The sequence below is a fragment of the Tetrapisispora phaffii genome, chromosome 11 (genome assembly GCF_000236905.1).
Source record: "Tetrapisispora phaffii CBS 4417 chromosome 11, complete genome".
Lineage (NCBI taxonomy): Eukaryota > Fungi > Ascomycota > Saccharomycetes > Saccharomycetales > Saccharomycetaceae > Tetrapisispora > Tetrapisispora phaffii.
The window spans coordinates 271570-290888 of record NC_016530.1 but is presented as its reverse complement, the minus strand read 5'-3'; the positions used below and the strand labels follow the sequence as shown (position 1 = coordinate 290888).

The 19319-nt window shown below is 34.2% G+C and overlaps 10 protein-coding genes and 1 non-coding gene across 11 annotated transcripts in view; 7 read left to right on the top strand and 4 right to left on the bottom strand.

Annotated features, from left to right (window-relative positions):
* Positions 1-742: 742 nt before the first annotated feature.
* Positions 743-3223, top strand: MSB2 (Msb2p; the record flags this gene model as incomplete). The annotated part of the gene is made up of 1 exon (XM_003687658.1): positions 743-3223. The coding sequence occupies one exon, from the start codon at positions 743-745 to the stop codon at positions 3221-3223; it is 2481 nt and encodes an 826-aa protein (XP_003687706.1).
* Positions 3224-3378: 155 nt separating this feature from the next.
* EAT1 (putative hydrolase) lies at positions 3379-4335 on the bottom strand (the record flags this gene model as incomplete). Its single annotated transcript, XM_003687657.1, has 1 exon — positions 3379-4335. The coding sequence occupies one exon, from the start codon at positions 4333-4335 to the stop codon at positions 3379-3381; it is 957 nt and encodes a 318-aa protein (XP_003687705.1).
* Positions 4336-4656: 321 nt separating this feature from the next.
* TPHA0K01370 (uncharacterized protein) lies at positions 4657-5250 on the top strand (the record flags this gene model as incomplete). Its single annotated transcript, XM_003687656.1, has 1 exon — positions 4657-5250. The coding sequence occupies one exon, from the start codon at positions 4657-4659 to the stop codon at positions 5248-5250; it is 594 nt and encodes a 197-aa protein (XP_003687704.1).
* A 677-nt stretch (positions 5251-5927) lies between these two features.
* Positions 5928-7346, top strand: UGA1 (4-aminobutyrate transaminase; the record flags this gene model as incomplete). The annotated part of the gene is made up of 1 exon (XM_003687655.1): positions 5928-7346. One exon carries the CDS (start codon positions 5928-5930, stop codon positions 7344-7346), a length of 1419 nt encoding a protein of 472 aa, XP_003687703.1.
* A 232-nt stretch (positions 7347-7578) lies between these two features.
* On the bottom strand, positions 7579-7938 carry VMA7 (H(+)-transporting V1 sector ATPase subunit F; the record flags this gene model as incomplete). Its single annotated transcript, XM_003687654.1, has 1 exon — positions 7579-7938. One exon carries the CDS (start codon positions 7936-7938, stop codon positions 7579-7581), a length of 360 nt encoding a protein of 119 aa, XP_003687702.1.
* Positions 7939-9304: 1366 nt separating this feature from the next.
* Positions 9305-10585, top strand: TPHA0K01340 (uncharacterized protein; the record flags this gene model as incomplete). Its single annotated transcript, XM_003687653.1, has 1 exon — positions 9305-10585. The coding sequence occupies one exon, from the start codon at positions 9305-9307 to the stop codon at positions 10583-10585; it is 1281 nt and encodes a 426-aa protein (XP_003687701.1).
* Positions 10586-10950: 365 nt separating this feature from the next.
* Positions 10951-12201, top strand: TPHA0K01330 (uncharacterized protein; the record flags this gene model as incomplete). Its single annotated transcript, XM_003687652.1, has 1 exon — positions 10951-12201. The coding sequence occupies one exon, from the start codon at positions 10951-10953 to the stop codon at positions 12199-12201; it is 1251 nt and encodes a 416-aa protein (XP_003687700.1).
* A 427-nt stretch (positions 12202-12628) lies between these two features.
* Positions 12629-13402, top strand: TPHA0K01320 (uncharacterized protein; the record flags this gene model as incomplete). The annotated part of the gene is made up of 1 exon (XM_003687651.1): positions 12629-13402. The coding sequence occupies one exon, from the start codon at positions 12629-12631 to the stop codon at positions 13400-13402; it is 774 nt and encodes a 257-aa protein (XP_003687699.1).
* A 1530-nt stretch (positions 13403-14932) lies between these two features.
* On the bottom strand, positions 14933-15259 carry TPHA0K01310 (40S ribosomal protein eS25; the record flags this gene model as incomplete). Its single annotated transcript, XM_003687650.1, has 1 exon — positions 14933-15259. The coding sequence occupies one exon, from the start codon at positions 15257-15259 to the stop codon at positions 14933-14935; it is 327 nt and encodes a 108-aa protein (XP_003687698.1).
* A 2610-nt stretch (positions 15260-17869) lies between these two features.
* TPHA0Ktrna3E lies at positions 17870-17941 on the top strand. Its single transcript has one exon. It is a non-coding gene; the product is annotated as a tRNA-Glu (tRNA).
* Positions 17942-18087: 146 nt separating this feature from the next.
* VRP1 (Vrp1p) overlaps positions 18088-19319 on the bottom strand; it is a gene marked incomplete at both ends in the record, with an annotated part of 1899 nt that continues 667 nt past the window's right edge. Inside the window, one exon of the mRNA XM_003687649.1 lies at positions 18088-19319. This exon is cut by the window's right edge and continues 667 nt beyond it. Within this exon, the coding sequence (XP_003687697.1) occupies positions 18088-19319 (1232 nt within the window).

Genomic DNA, 19319 nt, shown 5'->3' with positions numbered 1-19319 from the left:
GTTTTCACACGCTGCTGACATTCACTGTGGATCGTAAATTTGAAACACAACTTTTGCCGAAATCAACAAAAAACCACCATCTACAACTATGACACCTGTATATGCATAGCGTATTACTATATTATTCACGATGCTTTAAACGGAAATCTGTGACACGTTAAAAACCTATAACTAATAGTGTATCAACTGGAGAAACAAAATATTCAAGTTCTAGAACTAACGAAAGCTTAATAGTTCGCTTGTTTGATCTATTGGACTGCATTCAATAACATTCGTGCATAAGATATCTCTGGGATAGCTACTCTTGTGGAACTCTTCTCAAGGACAATAAGGTTGTCACGAAACATGGATCAGCGTGCTACTTGCTACAGACATGACCACTCTGGTGCGGATAACAATTATACTCTTTTAAGGAAAGCTTTTATTGTGTCTTGTTAACCTTACCAGTTACATATGTATATAAACATATAAGTTGTCTTATAATCATATTACTTAAAGACTAGTTATCTCTTTTTTGCATGCATGCAAGGACCGAAATATAATAAGGACCTTTCCACTCGTGACAGTCTTCCATCATTTATTGCCGAGACATTGTTTCTTGGATCCATTCCTTTTACAGAGATTTGAGTATTGCAATTAAGTTTCATATATTCATTTATCCAAACCTTTCTCTCTCTTTTCGGTTCACCAGTTGTCAAGCGTTGTGCTTATTCATTTTAAAGTCCGAATATTATAGCTCACAATGTGGTTCTCATTATACCTACTGTCGTTTATTTTTGCAGTAGTGACTGCCAATGGGAATGCTCAACAAATCAGAAACTCCAGAGCCACTAACGCTGCGGTGGTACATTCTTTAGGCAATAAGATTTATGGGAACGGCACCATTCCAAGTTTGTTTTCGAGATCTTCGAGATCTGCAAGCTCTATGATTGTCATTCCAACTGAATCCAGTAGTCTCCAAACAATAGTATTTGGATCATCTTCACCAACAGGTACCACTTTAACAACATTGCTGAGTAGTGCAGCATCAGAACTAAATGTGATATCATCATCGACACCACTAGTGATCGAGACATCCTCAACACAGCCATCACCTCTTACATCGTCATCACAAGAATTGCCTGCAACCTCATCAATACAAGTGTTGCCTACCACATCATCGACTGAACAGTTGTCTGCCACGTCATCGACTGAACAGTTGTCTGCCACGTCATTGACACAAGAGTTGTCTGCCACGTCATCGACGCAAGTGTTGTCTGCCGCTTCATCGATGCAAGAGTTGCCTATCACTTCATCAACGCAAGAGTCGTCTACCATTTCATCGATGCCACAGTTGCCTGAAACCTCATCGGCACAACAGTTGCCTCCCACATCATCGATGCAAGAGTTGCCTATCACTTCATCAACGCAAGAGTTGCCTGAAACCTCATCAACGCAAGAGTCGTCTACCATTTCATCGATGCCACAGTTGCCTGAAACCTCATCGGCACAACAGTTGCCTCCCACATCATCGATGCAAGAGTTGCCTATCACTTCATCAACGCAAGAGTTGCCCGCCACTTCATCGACACAACAATTGCCTGCAACGTCATCAACGCAACAATTGCCTGCCACTTCGTCAATAGTAGCAACTGCTAGTGCCTCTTCTACGGTCCCAACTACTATCGCTTCACCACCACCATCAGATGTGATTCCATCAACTATACCCACTGAAACCAGTTCAAAATCATCAATCAGCGTTTCTTCAATCCCACCAACTAATATCACATCATCGTCTCAAACTGAAACTATCTCCTCAGTCCTAATAACCGATAGTAAATCTTTTGGAGTTGTTCCTTCAAGTACAACCACACTTTCAGTTTCCAATAGTACCACAACATCATTAGTAGGAACATCATCTAACACTGAGGCATCACAAATTCTGCCACCATCGTCATCCATTGCTAGAGCTTCCACAACTACTTTGAGTTCGGTTTATTTGTCTTCTGCTATCCCTGAATCGCCAGAATCCGAAATTATCGAATCAACAATAACAAATAGTGGAACTTCAACTGTCGCTACTACATCATCTGCTTTCGATACTTTGCAAACTCCAATATCATCGACACCAAAAGATATACCAACACTGGTTACATCTTCTTCTGATATCACTGAATTTTCATCTACTACCACATTTTTTGCTTCTAACACATCATCAAATTGGTGGGTTCCAACAAGAATAATCACAGAATCAGATAAAACTCAAAATAGTGTAAGTTCTACTCAAACTGTATCTACAACGAGAATTAAACCAAAGGCCATTGCAGCTCCCACCACCATTCCAGTACCATCTGGCTACACTTTAATTACCATCGGTTTTAAAGAAGCATTGAACTATGACTTCGTCCTTGATAACCCTGTTTCTAGTGCACAAATTTTTGCATTTTTACCTGAAGCACTAGATCTCCCTTTCCAGTTTGCAAACGATTCATCTGTCTCTATTTTGAAATTAGTCCCTTATTCTCTAAGCAATTACAATTATACCGTATTGGTTGCTGAAGTGTATTTCCCATCTGATAGTATCGATGAATTATCTAGTCTAATAAAAGATTCGGACAGTCCACTATACACGTTGAATACAGGCTCAAGATTAGCTTTGGTTAATTTAATTGATCAAAATATTCCTCTCACTGGCTTGGTTAACTTAGATACTTCAAGTTCATCTAGTAGCAGTTCAAGTTCAGACAGTTCATCAGCTGACGATGATTATGATTCATCTAGTGATCTAGAATTTGGCACATTAGATACAAATAGTAAGTCGGTCTCTGGTAGCGTATCTTCAATGAATAAAAGTAAGTTAACTGGATTTATTATTGGTATTATTATTGGTGGTACACTTTATATTGCATCGATGATTCTGTTCTCAAGATATTTAGTCATGAAATATAAACAAAAAAATGCTGGGAATAACATCATCTCAGATGACAATTCTAGTATAAGTAGCAGCGAATATGCCTCCGAAAAGAAGTTCCATGATTTAGAAAAGAACATGTTAAGAAGCGATATAAGGCATTCCATTTCTGCCTCTCTGAAGATTGCCAACTGGATCGATAACACTGATGAAGCAGCTGGTCCTAATGAACCATCTAATACAAGACACAGTTCCAATACTAGGCTTAAAGGTAAGTACGTCATTTCCAAACCAATAGCAACTCAAAATTCTTTAGGATGGAATGATATCTAGTTCATTTCCCGCTTTATTGTATAAATGCCATTTTTCTATATGAATTTTTTCTCATAGATTTATAAAGCTCATATGATTAATACCCAACTACATAATACATATTAAAAAATATAGTTCAATAACGAAATACCCTCATATATTTTCTGCAAGAATTTTTATTCAGTTTTGACATACTTAATAATATAATCCAAACATTCTTTTGGAGCATCAAGAAATAAATTATGACAACAATTAAATTCTACGACACTTAAATTTGGGAACACATTTTTAATAGAAGTGTAATCATTTGTCATAATTGGCGATTTTAATGCTTTAAAGAAACAAGTTGGTACACTCGAAGTTTCGTTTAAATTTGGATTTTGAGTCAAAATTGGCCAGTCTTTAGCTGATTGGACTATGCCTGGCATAGATTCCAATGGTATGTTATATTCAATGTAGTTGTTTTCATGATCAACTTCATTATTTTTCGCATAATGAGTGAAGCCTGAACTGAAATATAATGAAGTCGAGGGATCGGATGATTTTATGTCGTTAAATAATTTAGTAACTTTTTGCTTCCAATTTTTTGAATTTTTTTCAATTAAGATTTCTTTATTTAATATTTGCATTATTAAATTATAATTATCGATTAAAATCTGTACCAATTCATCTGTATAATTCGGTGAAATGTCAATGATTATCATTTTATTCAAATTAAACTTCAAATTTTTATTTAAAGCAGTCAACATTGCCACTTTACCACCTGCAGAGAAACCGATCAAATTGACTGGTTTCTTCAAACCAATATGCTTCTCCACAAATGAACACACATCATTTGATAGTGTTAAGTTATCATATGGAAATGCTCTTTCTGATTGTCCGTGATTTCTTAAATCAATTGAATAAACATCTGCATTAAAAGTGTTTGCCAACGTCTTAGATATTGAGTTAAAAATCAATCTATTTCCAAGTAAGCCATGGATATTAACGAAAGCCTGAGTAGTTTCATTGTTTGAAGAATTAACGTTACTAGTTGGTGAAACTTTGGCGAATGATAATTTTACAATATCCTTTACAGGTAATTTCTGCTTTAAAGAATGAAATATAGTGAACGATCTTCTTGCTATAAGCATATTTTTAAGTGATATTTTTACTATATATTGCAAGAGATGTAAGTTTGAGAGCATCACATCATACCAGTGAATGAATCAAGATATGACTATTGAATCTTCTTTACCATTTTTTTTTTTGCAATCGGGGGAGTTTACTACAATATCTATATGATTTGAATTAATTTTTATCACGTGACCGGGAAATTATATGAATTTTCCAAAATTTCAATATCATTATGTATAAAGAGACCTTAATTCTCATCATCATTTCAATTTGCATCTATAATATTTAACTTAAAAATATCTGGTATAAATAATAAAAGCAGAACACATTATGAGACGATGTCCCGTTTAAGAAAAATTAACAGAGCATTACTTGGAATTGGCTATGATAACGAAGTCGGTGATATACCACTTGATATTGACGAACAAGAAGAATTAATTAACAAATTAGAAATAATAAACTATGATAACAATAAGCAATACATTAATTTTTTGACTATATTGAATTTAATAATATGTGGTATTTATATATTTTTGATTAAGAAATATTCTAACAGACTAATTAAAATCATATTTGTATTATCATTACAATCAATGTTGTTGTCATTGATAATATTAAGATATAATATAATTATCAAAGATTTACCAATGATTAATAAATTTAAGTTTAAATTTAATATTAACAATAATAAATTAAACATATTGAATATTATAATAATAATTACAATTAATTGGTTATTCTACTCAAATTATAAAGAAATATCAAGTGTCGCAGATAAGACAAATAAAAATACTAGTGTATTATTGCATATATTTATTTTCTTACCATCATTGCAATATATTATCTCCAATTTAACCATATATTGGATAAAATTGTTGAATAATGATATTACTGATTTGAGAACATTAAAATATAAGTACAAATCTGCATAAACTGGTTAATTAAGAATTACAGATACAGTGGGAAAAACAACGCACCAACAAACAAATCAGTTGTATTATTACTGAGTCATTCATTATAAAATTGGAGTAAATTGACCCAATCTTCAATTTATTTGTTGGAGATTTCTTTATAATATTAATAAATAATCAAAATTGATAATGTTAATGGACAAATTTGCGTTTCATTTTTTCAAAAGGTGGAGATAAGAAAAAGAGAAAAACAAACGTATAAAATTAAGGGAGTTAAAAAAGAAATATTAAAAAAAGATGTAATCATTTTTAGATAACGAATTATGACAGATGAACAAATGAACAGATATCAATTGATAATTGATAACATATGTGAATGAATTTTCGGTTACTAAAAGATCGTGATCTTTACCTTAATATTAAGATAAGATAAGATAAGATAGTACATTCAATTGAACTAAATAATTTACCCCTTCTATAATGGTAAACATTGTCCGATGATGTTTTGTTCTTTCTTTAATTGAAAAATGCAATATTGTTCATATATAAACCATTATTATTACTTTTAAATGCGCATTATATGGTTTTTACGTTGGGTGGTGCAGTCCTTTTTTATTTTTTCATTGACATTTCAATTGATATAATAAAACAAGTTTGTTATCATACTTTTTCATAGTCACTATATAAAACAAAAAAACATGACAATATCAAGTGAGTACTATCCCAATGAACCAGAAAGACCTATATTGAAGTCAATCGAACCTTCTGAAGAAACAATTAATCAGTTGAATGAACTATCAAAAGTATTCGATACAAGAGCTGTTTACTTTATTGCTGATTATGAGAAGTCAATTGGTAACTATATTTGCGACCTAGATGGGAACTATTATTTGGATCTTTATCAACAGATTGCGTCAATTGCTTTGGGTTATAATAATCCTTTGTTGATCGAAGCTGCAAAAAGTCAAGAGATGATCGAATCTTTGGTCGAACGTCCTGCAATGGGCAATTTCCCATCAAAAAGATTGCCTAAGCAATTACAAAATTTATTAAGATTTGCTCCAAATGGTCAAAATAAGATTTGGTCAGGATTATCTGGGTCAGACGCAAATGAACTGGCCTTCAAAGCTGCGTTCATGTATTATTGTGGCAAAAAAAGAGGTTTTAAAACTAAATATACAGAAGACGAAAATGCGAGTGTAATGGACAATCAAGCACCAGGTTCTCCAGATTTAGCTGTATTATCATTTAAGAACGCATTTCATGGCAGATTATTTGCTACAGCTTCTGTTACTTGTTCGAAACCAATCCATAAATTAGATTTACCGGCTTTTAACTGGCCGCATGCACCATATCCGGTTTATAAATATCCATTGGAAGATAATCAAGAGTTTAATAAAAAAGTTGATGACGAATGTGTACTGAATGTTGAAGAAATTATTAAAACTTGGTATTGCCCAGTTGCTGCTTTAATTATTGAACCAATTCAATCAGAAGGTGGAGATAATCATGCTTCTGCTTTATTTTTTGCAGTCTTTGAGAGAATTACTTTAAAATATGGAATTGTTTATATTATCGATGAAGTCCAAACCGGAGTGGGTGCAACTGGTAAAATGTGGTGCCATGAACATGCCGCTATTGAACCACCCCCTGATTTAGTGACATTCTCTAAGAAATTTCAAAGTGCCGGGTATTTCTTCCATGATCCAGATTTTATCCCAAACATGAAGTATAGGCAATTTAATACATGGTGCGGTGATCCAGCACGATTTTTAATTGCCAACGTAATCTGTGAAGAAATCGTTAAGAAGGACCTGATCACACATGTCAACGAAGTTGGAGACTATTTGATGAGTAAGCTAACTAAATTGGCAGTTGTTTATCCAAACTACTTACAAAGATTAAGAGGTGCAAACAGGGCAACTTTCATTGCCTGGGATGTTGAAAATAACGAACAGCGAGATGAATTGTTGGCGCTTTTAAAAAGCAATGGCTGTAACGTAGGCGGTTGCTCAACAAAATCTATCAGATTGAGGCCATCACTTACATTTGATATTAAACATGCGGATATCTTTATTGAAGCTCTTGAAAAATCGCTTTACGAATTGTCTGCTTGAAGACAATACAGCCCTATTTTTGTTGGCACATAAGATGTGCCTGCCTTTACATAGATATAGTTAGACTAATAAAAAAAAAATACATTGTTATCTTAATTCTATTATTATTATTATTATTATTATTATTATTATTATTATTATTATTATTATTATTATTATTATTATTATTATTATTATTTATTTATTTAATGTGATGTTGTGGTATTGATTTATCTTCAGTATACAATTTGACTCACTCACCAAATAACCTTCTGACTCTCTTCAAGACTGAGTCCTTCTCTGGATCATATGGGTGGTCCTTTGATGGGATTTCCAATATTGCTGGAAAAGCATTTGAATACGAATCAATGTCTGCCCTAATCTTTTCTGCCACGTATTGATTAATTAATAAAATAGCAATATCATCTCTTTCTTGGGTGAAGAATTGGAACTTCTCCAAGACATCTTCTTTGGTGGTCTTGTTCTCTTCATAAACAAAAAAGTTCTTCTCCTGCGTCTCTGGAGTGATTTGTCCAATCCCAGCTAGCAGCAAGCCAGTTGCTGTATCTTCGTCTCCTATAACTGCGATCAAAGTACGTTTGTCAACGGACATTCTGTATTTATGTGTGTAATAAGTGGGATTGGAATACGTTCAATTTCCTCTCACTGCACAAGAATTTTTTACAGAAAGAATAGAAGCCTCGAATATCGATTATATGTATAGCACGACAGTTAATTGATATATGGAATGTGCTATTATACCTTACCATCTGTGCAGATACGCATGCCAGTAGGCTGAATAAAAGCTATCTATATTGTATCGTAAAGCCATTTGTTGCAAAAATGTATATATATATACCGATGTGTCGGGTAACAAACCTGACTTGGGCTCAACAAGTTGCACATCACGTGCGATGGCCAAATATTACCCGGCTCGATCTATTTTTAACAATCTGAAACGACGATGAGACGGCGATGGCGGGCTGCGAGAGCGAACGGCAGCAGCTGGCAACGACGTGTACTGGTCAGGGTAGTGATTTCCCGCAGTGGCTTTCTGGGCGAGATTGTGTTGCGGTCCTGTTTTTCGCGTCTTTGTTTACAGATGGAGTTGTGCGTGGTTTGCGCGGGCAAGAGAGAACTGGGCGTGCGGACGGGTGCGTGACTGCCAGATTTCTTGTCCGGGGGGAACTCTGGACTCTGTGAATCTTCGGGATTTACTGAAAAACGGAAGAGGGGACGGGAAAAAGCTGGCTAGAGAGACCTGCTATAATTAGTATCAATTGCATGTTCTGGCAGTTTTGGCTGTGAACCCCGCAGGGCTGGATTTATACCTTCTCAGGAAATATCTGAGATGTTAGAGACTGCCGCGCGCAAGTGTGCGTGTTTTATTGGGGAGCTCACTGCTGCGCGTAGCGCAGCAGTGAGGCGGCAGCGGAGGCAGCATGGGTGCTTTCATTATTGCCTATTTGGGTATAGACGGCCTGGGAATACAGTAAACACCGCACATGACGGGTTCAATGGTGGGTGCGGAGATTTCTCCCCGGCGGTCCTACGGGCTGTTGTCATGTGAAAGAAAAAGAAAGTGAAAAAAAACTGAAAAAGAAATATAAAAATAACAAAACAACACACTGCTGATACATCGACAAGCCCAATGCTGTCTATTCCTCGAGATCAAACATTTCAAATAGCAATATATCATTGCTCTATTTAACTATCTTACCTGACACACAGTGTCGATTATCCGTCTCGATAAGGAGTTCCAATCTTATATCACACATCCTGATTCTAACGATTCAGAATAAGCATTCCGATCCAGAGACAAATATATATATATATATATATATATAAGAACATTAGCTTTCAGATTACTATCCCTTCGTTGAAAAGTTCACTTGCTCTGTAAAGCATCGGATCGCAGTTGCTTGTAATTGGACTAGTTAGTTGTGCTACACAGAATCATTCCTACTATTTTTATTAATATGCTGCTCAAGTTGTCCTATGTGCTGGCTGCTACATGGTTTAATGGTGCTAATGTTCTAGCTGCTTCAGATAATAGCACTACGCCAAGGAGTTACTCTTCTACTTTCTCCCAATACAGGTTTTCGTCTCTGTACTCTTCTGCCAGTGAGAATAATGGGAGTTCTCAACAGATGTCGAGTTCCACCGGATACTCTTCGAGCTTATTCCAGTCGTCATCATTAACTACATCGTACGTATCGTCGTCGTACTTGTCGTCATCATCTTTAACATCATCGTCGTCGGAATCGTCGGAATCATCGTCGTCGTCATCGTCGTCATCAAGCTCAAGTTCTAGTCATACGGAACGTTCATCAATAACAGAGTCCTCTTCTTCAACATATGAATCATCAAGTTCCTACGAGTCCTCCTTTAGTCAAACCGAATCTACTTCGCAACACCAACCTTCTTCAACAGCATATGAATCCCCTTCATCTTCCATGGATGAACCTTCTACTAGTGCAGAATCTTCGGCGTCTTTGCTTAGAGCAACTCTAACAACAGTTATCAACGGTTCAACCATCCTTTCTGATATCTATGTCACATTGTCAGCAACAGCCACCGCTAGTGCAAATAATAATAATACAAATGCAAATAATCATAGTGGTCTTTCAAAAAAGAATAGAAATATCGTCATCGGTTGTGTCGTCGGTATTGGTGTTCCAGTGCTTCTAGCGTTATTAATCATTTTCTATATTTTTTGCATACAATCAAAGAAGACTGATTTTATTAATTCAGATGGCCAAGTCGTTACTGCATACAGTGCAAATAAATTTACAGCTTGGTGGTATAACCTACTGGGGAAAGATACAAGCGAAAAGTACGAAACCAAATCCCCGCTTGGTGGTTCTTCTTCAGATTTAGATGAACAATTGAATGATCGTTCATCTTTAAATAATGACGATTCATTAGATCTCCTGGTCACAAGGGATGAATTTAGACATAGCAGAGGCCATAGCTTAAACCAACTCCCTTCTCCCAGATTACCAGCAACGACAATAGATAGAAATGGAAGTATTAGAACAAATCAAAACTACAATGGTCGTGGAACAATAAGGATACAGAATGGATTACCAAGTGATTTGAATGAAGAACCAGATCATGTGGACAATGCCGTAAATGAAAACCGTAATAGTCATGCTAAAAGTAATAGTGACTCAAGTAATTCGAATTTCACCAGTATCGAAGAAAATAAATATTACGAAGATAACGATTCGAATGAAATTAATCCAAGAAACTTTTAATATCATTTTACTTAATTTAATATGTTCCCAATTTCCAGAACACAGAACAACATTCGCTATACACATTGAGAACATTTAATGCATTTGCCAATTCGGGCATTTCCTATCATCCACAGCAGTATCCATTACCTCCCTTCCATATCATCCATACATATATAAATAATATGCATGTTACGCTTCAATAATCAAATTGTTACAGAGTATAGCACTTATATATATACATTAAGTATCATCCACATGTAGGAACCTAACCTATTTTTAATAGAATCGCATAAAATAAGAATACAAAAATGTGAAAGTTTATAAAGAGTACAATTATGTAGAGTTCTGTTAATTGAAAAACGTAAACAAGATATCAATATTAGATGTTCTACCAGTGCAATAAAAATTACTTCATACATTGTTATTGTGTAACAGATAATTATGTTTTTTTAGTTGAATCACCTTTTTCAAATAATTTTAATTGTAAATTAAAATATTTTCATAAAGAAGATATTAATAAGAATGTTTTGAACTTACAATTAACGAGAAATAAAGCATCGGTAACGTTTCCAAATGAGGGACGTAATTCGACGGTTATAAAGTCCATTCATTTGGTCAATGTGCCGAACTTGAAGAAAGGTAACTTAGAAATATGCCATTTCTTAATAATCAATAAAGGTAATGCTATTCAAATATGCTCATTAGATGAGTTAATACTGTCAGTTGCAGAAACTGGTGTAACATCCGATACTTTCCAGCAATGGGAAATTACAAATGTCAATGTGTCCATTACCAGCATATATGCTCAAGGATATAAGGACAATACGATTATAGTAACATACTGTACTACAATGTCAGATATTGTACAATTTCGTTATGATATTCATAAGAAACACTTTCAAAAGATAAAATTGTCCATACCATTGAGTAATATAAAAGACCAAATAATGGATAGTATTATAAATATTTCAGGAATCCAGTTAGGGATAAACTATCCCTCTATCGAAAACGAGTCTTTATGGTCTACTTTATCATCAAGTCAAATTATGACAATCTCAAGTGCTGATAACACAATATATGTTATAGTTAATGATAAACTAGAAAAATTGCCAATTAAGTATTATACAGAAGGTGTAAATTTCGATAATAGTAATAATAATGATATTCATGACGGCCAACTGGTGTGGTCTGATGTGGTAGTAGTGAAAAAATATACTAAAGTTACAAAAGTGTATGTGGTGGCCAATGTTACAAATATAGGAGTGATCTTATTTAAAAGATCAAAAGATGGCTTTTGGGATAAAGTTTGTACATTCAAGAAACGAAATGCAATTACGGAGAGAGAAAAAGAAGAGTTTGAATCAAATGCATTGATTGACTGCAAAATATACTTAAGACAGGATTTAAATGTGATCACAGTACTCAGTGGAAGTGAATCTAACCATTTATATAGATGGGATTATAATTATATAGACGAAACCATAATTGACCATCAAATTTACGAGATTGATCATCTCATAAATGATGATGAAGATAATGGTGGCATTCCATCGTCACCAGTATATTGCATATCTGCAAACTGCAAAAAGCAGATTTTTTTTTATCTAGAAACAACACTTGCGTTAATTATATAGATTTGATACATTGAAATGGGCACTACATACATATAAATATATATGTATATTTACTTAACAAACTAATCAGTAGTCCATTTCGATGAGCTATAATAGTTTTCATAATATGATATATTTCATAGTTATGTTTTTTTCCGTAACCATAACATAAGAATTTTGGGAACCTCAAAATTGAATTAATAAAAATATGGGATAAGAAATATTTCAAATAAAGATAAAATATATTATTCAATAGTTGCTTATAAGATATATATGGAGATAACTAATATTAAACGTTTAGTTGAATAAACATATTTACTTTGTGTATCTGGACTGAATCGAAGCGTAACGAACTTTGACTATCTAACGTTATAAGATTATATTGATAATTTAGTGGAAATATGGCTAGAACTATTCAAGTTATTAGAAAAAAGAAAAGCCTAAGGCTATGCTGGATCCATTAGCTAAACAGAAACTACTATGGACTATTGGGCATTCGATTACTGTTGTTTTGGGAATAATTTTTTCAATCACTTACTTTTATCATGTTATTCATTTTTATAAATACCGTCAATGGAAATGGCTATTCCTAAGATTAAATAAATCATATGCATACATTCAAGGCAATTCATGGACTGCCTATTTTGCTGGCATGCTTCCAAATATCATATATAGACTGTCCTTGATTGGATATCTCACTGCCAGTGTCGTTTCATTGAATCAACAATATTCCAACTCCAATCCAACCTGGTACGACTTATTATCTTCAGAAAGTTTCCAAGCTGTTTTACTAGCTGTGGTATGGTTAATTGGTGGCAGAAAATCATTTTATAGATTGTGCCCATTTATGATCATCAGTTACTTACATTTATTAAATAGAAACAATGAATTTAAAGGTGATGAAAAAGCTACTGAAAAGTTTATTATGAAGAATTGTAAGCTGCTAAGAACGATCGGCTATATTGAATCTGCAACAGTTGTTGCATTAGTGTTCGACACCATTCTGTTGAAAGATGGAACTTCAGGTTTTTCATTAGTATTCTACATTGGACTATTTTGGTTGAGATTGAACTTCAATTCATATGCAAGAATAAATGCCCTTAATATCTTAGAAAAAATCAAACCATACCTGTCAGATAATGCCAAGAAATTTGTTGACAAGGCTGAATCATACATATTTTTAAAGATTAAACAAGACAGACTAAGATGTCAAAACAGATAGCTTATGTAGCCTTTTTATATTTGAGGAGACTAAATTAACAGTGATATATATCATATCTAAGAAAATAATGTTCAACACTCTTGAGCTCATTTTAACTTTACGAAGTTCCATTGTTCATCACTAATCTAATGAAACATTTAGGCTATCTAATACTTAACACATCATACAAGAGAAAATACATCAATTACATTAGTTCATAAATGAGTGTCAAAGAAAAATTCAGATATAATATTTGGTAAATGGGTTATCTTCCTGTATGTTCAGAAGCAGAACTGAAAAAAGTTTTATCATCATGTAAATTTCTTTGCACTTGATTTTTAATTTTGAACAAATTTGTTCACATATATGTGTATATATCAAGAACCATCCACAACCATTGATAAAAGTTCATAAAGTATTTAATCGATTAACATTCAATTAAACAATAGTTTAAATAATATTAAACATTCAGATGGTGATGCATGTTTTTATCCATGGCACATATTTTAAAAATCATCGCCGGATAGTAAAAAGACTATGTGGAGTCTATTCATCATAAAGAATAAATGGTATATTAAAATTATATCCTTTATGACATAATATCAATGGTATATCATGCACTCATGGTATGTGGTAATGACGACAAAGTTAAGTGACAGTTATCATAATATTGAAATTAATTCTAAATTCTAAGATCATAAACGAAGAATTCCTAATTAACAATTTGTCCTGCATATACATCCTCAGTAAGGGAGATCGTCAAAGACAATCAATACTTTGATAATCATATTCTTAAATTGAATAATCAATTTCAAAAAATATTAGAAAACAATCACTAACTCTTATAAAAAAGAATTCACATATTGCAATCTAAAGAAAAATGACTAATCAAACTTCCTAGCAAAATTTATCATTTATCTTTAGATGTAATATAAAATTCGTATGCAACCAAGTTAACAGCAATCGCATTAACTGACTGCTGGTTATCATTAGAATTATTGTTGTTTACAACTAACTAAAGTAATAAAAAACAGAAAAATAACTCCAAGTATTATATGCCTATTATAAAAAATATACTGTGAAAATTCGATGGCTTTTTATACATTTTGAAAATTTCTTGAAAATTTTTAAATCTGAAAAATTACAGATCACTATAAACGCAGCAATTTAGAAAATAGGAACATCTCTACAATTAGGTCATCTCACGAGAACCTAAGAGTATGATATATGGTAATGAATGGTTACTTTAAATTTTAAACAGTCTTCCAACAACTCGTAATGAAGCAATCAGTTAATAGTTAATATATTAAGTTGACAAGTGATTAAAGCAATAAACAGAAAATTCGTAAAGTACATAAAATTCACGAATACTACAAGAATTCAAATAGTATTTATAATGCCTTATTTTATTAAAAATGGATTATACACATATAGTTATCAAAATTCATTAGGATGCAAAGAACCTGTCATAAGATTATAAACTCGTGGAGGCAGTTTACAATTTAATAAACCTTGATTCTAAATAAATTTAATAGTTTTAGTTTAAATGATTTATTCAGAAGCAGTAGCTCTAGTGTAAATGGCTTGCTTAGAGTGCTTAGAAACTGGCTTAATAATACCTTTAGCTTCTAAATCTCTTAAAGCAACTCTGGCCATGGAACCACCAAGCTTTAATCTTTCAACTAAGACAGAGACAGAGACGTATCTGAAAGTTGGGACTTCCTTCATGATTCTGTCGTATTTTTCTTGGTCTAAGATGACGGCGTGTTGGGCCTTGTCCTTGTGGGACTTCTTGGACCACTTCTTCTTAGATTTCTTACCACCGGCCATGGCAGCAGCAGCCTTGGCAGCTTTGGAAATTTGTTGCTTTGGAGGCATGTTTAAAAATTTTCTGGATAAATGTAATATGACAATTCAAAACAATTCTTTGAATGCAATCATTAAGTTAGTAAAATGTCAGAAACGATAGGTTCTAATCATATAAAAAAACAAATGAAGGAAAAGATGCAGATATGTTAATCGGTTTAATCAATTTTGAAACTGATTTAAATTGCTATACCTTTTTAACAAACAGTTATAAATGTTTGCGGTTATAATATATATGTATGCGTTGTTTTATTAATAATTGCAGGACGAGTAACATGTTCATAACATAGAATATGCCTTTTTAATTGATCAGAAATGATCCAATGACCAAATCAACTCGTGTGAGTGAACCATTCCATTTATTTAAGTAATAATTATCCTGATCAAATAGGTGGATCGACTACAATAGTTTACCATCCACTTCGTATTAGTGGTATTTCATCGATACATGTCTCTCCTTGTTGGTATTGGGACTTCATTAATGTCTTCGTCTGATCCGAAAATCTGTTATATGATATAGCTCTATATGTGCTTAACATACCCTTTGACTGTGTTAGGGTCTTAATGGTAATTACAAAAATCAGAGCAAATGTACTAGTAAGAGGTACTATTTTTAAATACTATGCATATATTCAAGAATCTAATTATTACTTAAAATAAAATTTCAAAACATAGGATGGTATGAATATGTTCTACAATATTTCGTTAGCACACTCACCATAAACAATAGATAGTATATGCTTAGTGACAAAGTTCCAAGCTAAGAAACAACATTACAATACATTACATACAATGACAGTTTACTATTAATTGTAAAATTCAACTCTCTAGAACTATATTTGAAATTGCACAGATAGTGAAAATTTACCAGGATATCGACGGGCTGAACACATATCTTTAAGTCTAGAGATAATACTATATATTCAAATAGAGAGCTTTACAACGATCCTGCTCATAGTCAAATATGAGAGACAATGGTGAGGTTACAATCCGTTAACTTAGCAATAACATAGCATGTCATATTAAACAAACTGAACAACCTTGTAAGTAGCGAGTTAGGGTAAAATCATTAAACTCAAACCAAACATAGTGATGAGTTTTGAGATTACTACCAATACTGTTATGCAAAAATACATGGTAGAGACATTGAAATTAAGTAGATTAATTGTGTGGAATGAAGCGTTCTGCTTAGAAGAAAGGATTAGTTAGGCAGAGCCAGAAGGCGATCTGGCCAACAAATTCTGAATAACGTTCTTATTAGAACGACATCAATATCACCTCCTGAGTGAGGGTTACTAAGAAACTCTGTCTAGAGCCGTCTCATTACGCAGAAAACAGAACCAGAACCAGGAACTATATTACCAAGTAGATATTTTTGGCTCGAGACAACGAGCAATCATTTTCTGACTCCCACAAAAATGAAAAAATGAAAAAATGAAAAATGAAAAATTGTTTTTCATAAAAAATAAGTGTTTTCTGGATGTCTGGGTGTACATAGTCAACAAGTTACGCATGTCTCACTTAATTGATAATTATTACTTAAGTTCGAACCAGTATTTTTCACAGATGTATTACTGAGTAATGAATTTAAATTGTGCTATTTTAGGGCCGAATCAGGTACTCATCGAATTAATAGGCATCGAATAGGCACTCTCGAGATCTAAGATTTGGTTGAAACAATAGAGTTAGGTGAAAATTAATTGGTTTATTTTATTTCAGTATTCTATAAAATGAAGACGGTCAGGTAATTAAAATTCTGTAACCTTATAAAGAATTAAGTATACAAACGCATACAGACACTCACACAATGAAGGTTTTTATTGTTGCCGCTCAAACTGATACCCGTTCCTTAACCCACTCTTTGTTAGTTGAGACCGTCAAGATAATTGCAAATAATAATCACGAAGCCAAAGGCAGTGACTTGTATCGAATGAAATAGAAAGCTGTCATTGATGAAGATGACTTCAAAAGCCATCCAACAGGTGACCGATGATGTCGTTTCTGAACAAGAAAAATTACAATGGTGTGACCTGCTTATATGTCAATTCCCACTTTGGTGGCCTGATATGCCTGCAATCTTAATGGGCTAGGTTGACACAGTATATTCTTTTGTTAAGAAACAAGCTTATCTGGGCTAGTGCCAACTTCTACCATAGTCCCACCAGTCACTTTATTTGCTTTTGAGTAGTCCATCTTCTTATAGTTTCAATAATCGATTGGTCCTTTATTACTATGTTTAATAAAAATCTATGTAAATTTAAATGTCCTCTTTATAAAATATTATCTGATAGATGAATGAACTCTAACATTGTTCAACCATTCTCCCCAAGGTCGTTAATACTGTATTGGACATCGGTGTTTCTCACGTAGCCATGTGTTGTAGTGAAAATATTTCATCTATCATTTGGAAGATTGTTCTAGAACGTCCTTTCCATTAGTAAGTGATCAATTGGTTCTGGACTCAAAGTGTCAAAAACACTTAGTTCTGTCACATACACTACAATAATTCTGACATTTTAATATATTAAAGCAATGAATAACACTGTTGAGCACGATTATTATATCCCGATATTACCATAAGTTTTAGATTCATTAATACTCTTCTCAAACCGCATAATTGCATCCGATATAGTGTAACGGCTATCACATCACGCTTTCACCGTGGAGACCGGGGTTCGACTCCCCGTATCGGAGTTAATTTTTACATTTATCAATCACGACAGAGATTTGAGCTAACGGAATACGTAATATTTTTGCTAGTTAAAATACTGGATTGTCTTAAAATATATTAGAAAGTGGTTATCATTACAATAGGATGCAGGCTATATAATTAATTATATTTATTGGAATAAACTTAAGTTCAAAGGTACACTACTTCCTTTACCACTTGGATATAATTTTGTTTTACCCTGGAAAACTCTTGGTTTTGACATTTGTGACTTGCTACCCCATCTAAAACGTTTGTCATCAATTGTGATCTTACCCTCATCTAATTTAACACCTGTACTCTGACTGGAACCATTTATTGTATAATTTCCTACCACTACCTCTGGTTCGTTTGTATACTTATTTATTTCACGTGTCGACGTTGAATTTTCTGTTTCAAATAGTCTATGCTTTAAATTTTTGGAACTTGAGCTTATATGTGGGGCTCCATGCAATGATTCGGTATTTCCCGATGTATGATGTCCTGCAGCAGAATTATTTTTGACTTCAGATACCGGTAATGGAGTTGCAGGAGCTTTTACAGGTGGAGCTGGAGGGGCTCCCGTAGATGGTGCTGGGGGTGCTCCCATGGATAATGCAGGTGGGGCAGGTGGTGCTCCCATAGAAGGTATAGATGGTGCAGAAGGTATAGATGGCGCGGAAGGTGCAGGCGGAGCCCTATCATTATGATGTCCAATTTTTGATGATATTTCATCCAAGAACGAATTACCGCTTGGCGCTGTCATGGATGGGATCGATGGTGCAGTATTCTGTGCTACCAAAGGGCCATCTGAAGCCCCGACACTTGTTTGCTCTGTCGTGGTTGAATATTTTGAAGCGTCATCTACTACAAATCTGTCATCACGTTTCTTTTGAATCTCTGCCAAAAATGGAAGAGGCCCAGACGATACCGGTGCGGCTTGCTTATGGTTAGTCGATGAAATTGGTGCAGCTGGTGGTGCAGGTGGAGCAGGAGGCGCTGAAGCTGCAGGAGGTGCTGGTGGCGCTGGAGGAGCTCCCATTGATGAAGCAGGTGGAGCAGGTGGTGCCGGTGGAGCAGTCGTCGATGGAGCAGGTGGTGCTGGAGGAGCTCCCATAGATGGTGGGGCAGGTGGTGCTCCCATAGAAGGTATAGATGGCGCGGAAGGTGCAGGCGGAGCCCTATCATTATGATGTCCAATTTTTGATGATATTTCATCCAAGAACGAATTACCGCTTGGCGCTGTCATGGATGGGATCGATGGTGCAGTATTCTGTGCTACCAAAGGGCCATCTGAAGCCCCGACACTTGTTTGCTCTGTCGTGGTTGAATATTTTGAAGCGTCATCTACTACTAATCTGTCATCACGTTTCTTTTGAATCTCTG